Here is a 7126-nt window from a genome sequence, read left to right on the forward strand (position 1 = left end):
ATATTAGTAATATTATTAACATAATTCTTTACCAACATCTAAATAATACATTTATAATATTTAACATCTTAAAATCATTAATAAAGATACTAAGAAATCTAAACTGTGAATCTTTTATTTGGATAAAAAATGTTTGTCAAATTTATACATAATTCATATTTTAATAAATTTCTAAAATTAATAATGATTTTATCAAAATCGTTTTAAATAAATATCATTAAAGAAACTATTTCCAAAAAAAATAATTTTATATAAGTAATGTTTTGTAAAAAATATGAATAATTCTAATTCATATTTGTGTGTAAGTAGTGATGAGTGAATAGTTCGAAGTTCATATCACTTTGATTATATTTTATCTCCTTCAGTTATATCATATGTTTCACTTTGTGATTTCAACCAAGTTATGTAAAATTCAATTTTTTTCATAAATAATGAAATATTTGTTTTTGATATTTTTATTGATTTCATATCAGTAGATGACTGAAATTTACTATTAAATTCATGATCAATTGGTTCTGGTTGTTTTTTAGAAATTTTTGTTTTGACTTTATATAATAGCTGATGAAGATCTGATAGTGCAGTAATTACATAAAAAGATTTATTTTTTTCTTCTGGTCCATTCAAAATTAAATCACCTGCCTTTTTAGTTTCTAAAATAGTTTCTTGATCTCCAGATAGGATTTTATTCTGAAAACATATTCAAAGATTATCTTATTAAGTTTCAATCAATCTTACAAAGCAAAGAAAAATTAAAAACAGTAAATTGTTTACATTTGCAATTTCAAGTAGAACATGTTCAATGGCACTAGAGCAATCTTTAAATATTCTATTTACGCGCAAAGTATCACAAATTTGCAAAAAAATATAAACAGCATCAAAAGAACTAGAATGATGTTCACCATTAAAGTACAAAACACTGAATGCATAAGCATATATAGTATTAATGATATTAAATCTGATTAATGGAGATACCTTCTAAAACATTTAAATAGAAATTAGCATTTTTTAAAATTTATACAATTAAATATCTACAACCATAACCAAATTACTAACGGATATTGATTTTAACGCTGAACAATTTAAAATTTGTGGACAATTATTTTTGTAATCTTGATCATTATTGGTATTATCTATTTCTTCTATAAGTTTTTTTGAAACAGAAAAAGTCCACCATGGGTTCCACAAAGGTAATAATTTTGAAGCTTCTCCACTTGCAATCAATGTTTCAAATTCTTGTTTTTCATATGCAGTTAAAGCAGACCATAATTCATTAGCATTATCCAAATTTATATTTTCTAAGCGTTTCTCTAAACATTGAATCTACAATACAAATATTATATTTTTCTTATAAAAAATTAAAGAATTATTAATAATATTTTACATTGTCATCATCAGAATCAAGTTCCATCACATCGTTATTTTCATCTTGTAAAATATCTGTTAACACATCATCTTCTACTTCTTCATCATACATCTTTTGAAGTATATTTAATGTCTTTAGTCTTATTTTAGGATCAGACTGTTGTGCTCTTAATTCTTCTTCTATGCATTGTTTATAGAACATTTCTGAGCAGTCTAAATGAGCTGTAGATTTATAACATTCCATTGAACAGTAATTTACACTACATTTTGGGCAAACATAAATACTTTGATTTATTTGACACCTGTAATTAAATATTTCATTTTACAATATTAATATTATTAAATAAACAATAAAGTGGTTATAATTTTGTATTTTGCAAAAAATTGTCATTAATACATATAACGACATTAATATTTACAGTTTACAAAGTTGATAATCCATTGAAAATGAGACTGAGGATTCCATTATATTAGCTTTTATATAATTATAAATTGATTCATTTTAAGTTTTAGTCACTGCCATCATCTAATAACATAAATGTTAGAATATGAGTTATAATTAAATTTTTAATCTTTTTTTATAAATATCGCAAAGTAATATTAATAAAATAATTTGATATTTTATAACATCTTTTACATAAAGCAAATTCTATTTCTTAATTATATTTAAATCTTATATACAAATATTTAATCTACATTACTCGAGTTATAAAATTATTCAGAAAATTGTATAAAATAATAATCAAGAATAACATAATTATAACTGAAAATTTGTTGTCAACAAAGTTATACATCTACTTATTTCATGCAAAGCCATAATCTTTTTATAAACTCCGAAATTGTTATGAATACTTGATCTTGTTGGTAGTACCGTAATTCTATTATGCACTTAAATATTAACTGCTTTATCAATTAATACTAAAAAATCTTTCACTAATTCAAACGTGAATAATTAAACCATTAATTACAAATATTATTTTTAACGAATTAAACTTGAAACTAAACAATTGAATAACGTAAATAATTATGTAGATTCAAAAACATTAAACTAGATCTTTTTTTTATTACATTTCCATTATTTTCAAAATTTAAAAGTTATACAATGTTAAACGTAAAAAATACTGTTTGCGACACTCGTTGTCAACAATTTCAAAAAGAAGCTGTGAGCAAAGAAGAAAGGTTAAAATCAAAATGGTTTATAAAAAATCGGCAGCTTCTCTATGATAATTTAGAAAAAGACAAATTTTTCAAAAAACATAAAAATTTGCTGCAAAAGAAAACCGATATCAAAACTTCTATACAAGATGCAGAAGAGCCCGTAGAAATTGTATGAAAAATTTTATAAATGAAATTGAGAATTGTTTATTAAAAGTAACGTGCATTAATTTAGGTTAAAAAATCAATTTTATCATGGAGGCCTTCAGAAAAAGATGTAAATTTTGCTTTAATGAAACCTATTAAATCAACAGTAAAAGATATTCTCTATGCGCCAAAAGATGCAAGTTTCATTTCTAAAAAGAAATATTTTCAAGAACGGTTTGTAATTTATATTATAAAAAGCAATGATATATTATTATATTATTTAAATGATATTATTTTGATTAATATTTTTATGGATTAACTTAATTATGAACCGTTGTTATAAGAGAAAATACTAAGGAATTTAAAATTTTGTTTTTAATTAAATTTTATATATATATTTTCCATAAAATTATAATACAGAAACATTTTTTAAAATAATATATGTATTGGGGATAATAATGATAGGAATGATAAATTTACAGCCTGAAGGAAAAACCAGAGGATAAATTTTATTATCCTTACTGTTCAAGTTGGGTTTGTGGATGGCGGTTAAAGGATTATCCTTCAACCGTTACATCGAAATATGGTGTCAGATCCGTTATACAATCATCATTCTATCGTCGAAATGCTTCGAGCATACAACGAGATCCTGATTGGTATCGAATGTGTCAGATCGGTGATCCAAAGAATTTTAACGATTTATTAACTTATTAACTGAATAAAGTATACTGTTAAAATTAAAGAAACGTTTTATAATATAACTCATTGCCACCTTAGATTTTGTATTTGTTTTGATTTCTTAAATAATTATTGAATATGCAAATATTAAAATAGTTGAAGATTGAAGATTAATAAATGGAGTTTAATTGTAAATATAATTAGTAATTTTTAAAAATTTCAGAAAAATCTTGTCAATGAATTTATATAATAAAAAATGTGACTAAAGTCACTTTTCTAATGTATTTAAATTCTACATTAATTAATTTAAAGTCTACATTTCTAAGTGTATTTAACGAGTGTCCATATATTTATAAAGCTTTAACTAATTTGTAATATTAAAAGTTAAACAAGGATGTTGTGAAGCATATAATGAGACATTGAGTATATGCAATATATTGGAATCACCGCTTTTTAAACAAAAATAAAATATTAAGTTTTTATATTACTACATTAATTAAATATATTAAAATATTTATATTAAAGTAGAATTAGTAATGCAATTAATTTTTTCATCTTTTTCTTTAAACAAAATTTATTAAAATGAACACCAAATTAAAACCATAAATTTGTAATATATCTTGTTTGGTTTTATATAGCCACAAACATTAAACGTATGTAATTACATGCATTAATAGGGTAATTTTAAAATAAAAACTAATTAGATTTTTATCTAACTTTATACATAAACTGTATGTAACAATATAAGAACTAACTGGTTATTTTTAAGCTTTACTTAATTATAAAAATAAACATCTGACTCAATAAACTTTTATATTATACAATTATATATTTATAGCATAAATTTATGTGTATATAAAATAAATCTAAAATTCAACAGACGAGCCATATATATTTCCAATTCGATTTGCATTTATTATTGTAAATGTATATTATGGCTATATCCGTAAGAAAAATTAGTTTAAAAACTATGATTGTAATTTAACTACTTCAAGATTTAAATTTAATTCTAGTTAAATAATATACATCACACATTTGTTTAACTTAGCGTATTAAAATATTTCCTGTACATTTTACTTAATTTGAGATTAGCATTTAGTGTTATTATTTTAATTCATTCATTTTTGCTTTGTTCTTGTGTTGCAGCCTTCATTAATTCATATAACTGATAAATTTGCTCATCTCTTAGTATTTCAAAATCTTCTTTTTTAAGTGATTTTCCTAATGATTTGGCATTTAATGAATTTCGTATATTAAGTTGATCTGACAAACTTAGTGCATAATCCTGTTAAATAAACATATACTTAATTTAACCATATATGTAGTCATAATAAACTGCTGATTTGCAATCAATAATGAAATGCATAAGTAATTGTCAGATATCATTAAGATTAAAAAATGAATGAAATATACAAAAGCTTATTAAAAATCTCTCACCATCCATTCTTTTATAAATACGTCAGCTTCGTAAGAATTACATTTTTTGTGTCTTTTAAATTCGCTCTTAACGTAAACATCGCCTAATTCTTTAATATCTTTCGGTAAACTACGATGTAACCTCAAAATCATTTTATATAATCTGCTAACACGTTGCACATGTGTCCATGATGTAAGCATAGTGTATGTTTTATTAAATATAATTACATTTAATAAAATTAATTAAATTTAGTTATAATTTATTGTATAAGTACATGTATATCTTTTATCAAAGAAAATATGTACAATTTTTATGTTATAATGAAATTAAAAAACTGATTAGATGTCGTCTGCTACATGAAATAAAACTTTAGAAGTGTTAAAGTACAATATTATTTGATATAAGAATCTATTTACATTAAACAATTAGATGTAAAAAAATATTTATGCAATGTAAAATGTAAAACAAATGAAGATAAGAGATACGTTAAAATATAATGAGATAATGACTTTAAAAAAATGTAATTCTAGAAATTTATTGGAATCATCAGAATTTTAATGATTTTTTAATTTATTTGTAAGTATGAAATTAATTATAATACCAAAACTAATTTTACTTAAATAAAGATTTTATATAGTAATGTTAATTAATAAATAAATATTGGATTTAATGAATTTAAAAATCACGTATTTGATATTTAATAGTATAATAAATTGATCACTGAAATAATATTTTTTAAAAGAATTTTTTTATTTTTTATTATCTAGGTTATAGTTAACATTAGACAACATTAATTTTAAGTGTTTTATTTCATTTTTATGGAGAAATGCTTAGAATATTTTAGATATAAGTTTACCTAATAATTAACTATAGACTATGTCCACTCCTTACATAAATATTATTACTGTTAGTTTAATTACTTAACTGAGAGTCGTTAAAGTCGTATCATTAAGAGATATCAAAATTTGACTTAAGTATAGTATGTGTTAATGTACGTATATGCTTAACTTTAGATCCCATATATCGCTTTATTATAAAGTAAAAAATTATCGATGTTTAATATATTGAAAATACATTAATGTTTCATGAGTAATATATTTGCTGTAGCTTTATTGTACTTTGTTCGCCTAACAAATATAATTTGTATACGAAATGTCATTTCGTAAGCAGTGGTATATTATTTAAATCTGTAGTGAACTACTTTTAGTACAATTTAAAAAGGAGCGTGCATACTTTTACAATGTTGTGTGTATACCTGCTCAATTTCCATGCACATAATCACATTAATGCATTAATACATTTATAGAAGTTCTGATTTCAATACCATCATTACGGATGTAAATATGCCTATGACTAATTTTTCTAACTGACTAGAAGAGTAAAAAGTTAAGAACATTGGGAAGGTCAGAATTAAATGACTCGCTAATGGGAATAAGATACTTTATTAAGGAAAATATGAATATTTTAATTGTCGATATTTTTACTAATTAATATTAAGTTTCTAATAAAACTATGGATTTTCGACAATTACAATATAGACAATTACAAAATCGACTGAATTTTTAATAAAAATTATGCATTAAATAATATATTAAACAGTTTTTCTCATTGTATCTAATTTTGTAATTTGTCTTAAAATAAATTTATGTATATATGATTTATTATAATTATCTATGCGTTATTATAATCATAGAATTAATCAAATATGTTTTCTTAATTAAATGTTATTAATATTTGGAAAATCAATAAAGAATACTGATTTGCAATGTCAATAAATCATATTAATGTTTTCATGTATTTCATAATGCTATATAACGTTAGAAAATTTCTTATTAATAAAATAACATTATAGTTCTGATTATATATCAATATGTTTATTCTTTTAATCTTCAATAAACTTAATATTTAATTAATGGAAATTAATTTTGACAAAAGTAATATAATTTTTTTCTATTTATCTCTTCAGATATTATAGAATTTAAATTATTGTGTATAGTTTAAATATTAAATGAAAATCAAATAAATAAATAAAGTAATATTTTAATTTAACTTTTGTACTATAATTGTGTTTAATCTATAATTCAGTTTAATTTAAAATCATTTATGTATATTTAGTAAATTGTTGAATTAGTTTTCCAAAATATTCGCATTAATAAAATCCTATAATAAAATGATGAAATTTTCTTACTGTGCTACTAAAATTTTATTATAATTCAAAGTAATTGAAATATTCTTTCTTTTTTGATAACACCATATTTTTCAGAAAAATTTTATATGCACAATATTTGATTATTTAATAAAAAGAATATATATTTAAACGAAAAACTTCAGAATAATTTTAATCTATTAATATTGAATATTGCATAC

The 7126-nt window shown here is 21.7% G+C and overlaps 3 protein-coding genes across 3 annotated transcripts; 1 reads left to right on the forward strand and 2 right to left on the reverse strand.

Annotated features, from left to right (window-relative positions):
* Positions 1 to 304: 304 nt before the first annotated feature.
* Positions 305 to 1658, reverse strand: LOC105364785 (zinc finger HIT domain-containing protein 2). The gene is made up of 4 exons (XM_011502848.1): positions 1382 to 1658; positions 1054 to 1320; positions 772 to 975; positions 305 to 687 (listed from the first exon to the last, which is right to left on the reverse strand). Exons 1-4 carry the CDS (start codon positions 1604 to 1606, stop codon positions 346 to 348), a joined length of 1038 nt encoding a protein of 345 aa, XP_011501150.1. The 5' UTR covers positions 1607 to 1658; the 3' UTR covers positions 305 to 345.
* A 658-nt stretch (positions 1659 to 2316) lies between these two features.
* LOC105364893 (uncharacterized) lies at positions 2317 to 3394 on the forward strand. The gene is made up of 3 exons (XM_011502961.1): positions 2317 to 2689; positions 2753 to 2898; positions 3147 to 3394. Exons 1-3 carry the CDS (start codon positions 2465 to 2467, stop codon positions 3376 to 3378), a joined length of 603 nt encoding a protein of 200 aa, XP_011501263.1. The 5' UTR covers positions 2317 to 2464; the 3' UTR covers positions 3379 to 3394.
* A 1014-nt stretch (positions 3395 to 4408) lies between these two features.
* On the reverse strand, positions 4409 to 5025 carry Sdhaf3 (Succinate dehydrogenase assembly factor 3). The gene is made up of 2 exons (XM_011503072.1): positions 4780 to 5025; positions 4409 to 4627 (listed from the first exon to the last, which is right to left on the reverse strand). Exons 1-2 carry the CDS (start codon positions 4957 to 4959, stop codon positions 4457 to 4459), a joined length of 351 nt encoding a protein of 116 aa, XP_011501374.1. The 5' UTR covers positions 4960 to 5025; the 3' UTR covers positions 4409 to 4456.
* Positions 5026 to 7126: the final 2101 nt, after the last annotated feature.

This window comes from Ceratosolen solmsi, unplaced genomic scaffold (assembly GCF_000503995.2).
Source record: "Ceratosolen solmsi marchali unplaced genomic scaffold, CerSol_1.0 scaffold10, whole genome shotgun sequence".
NCBI lineage: Eukaryota > Metazoa > Arthropoda > Insecta > Hymenoptera > Agaonidae > Ceratosolen > Ceratosolen solmsi.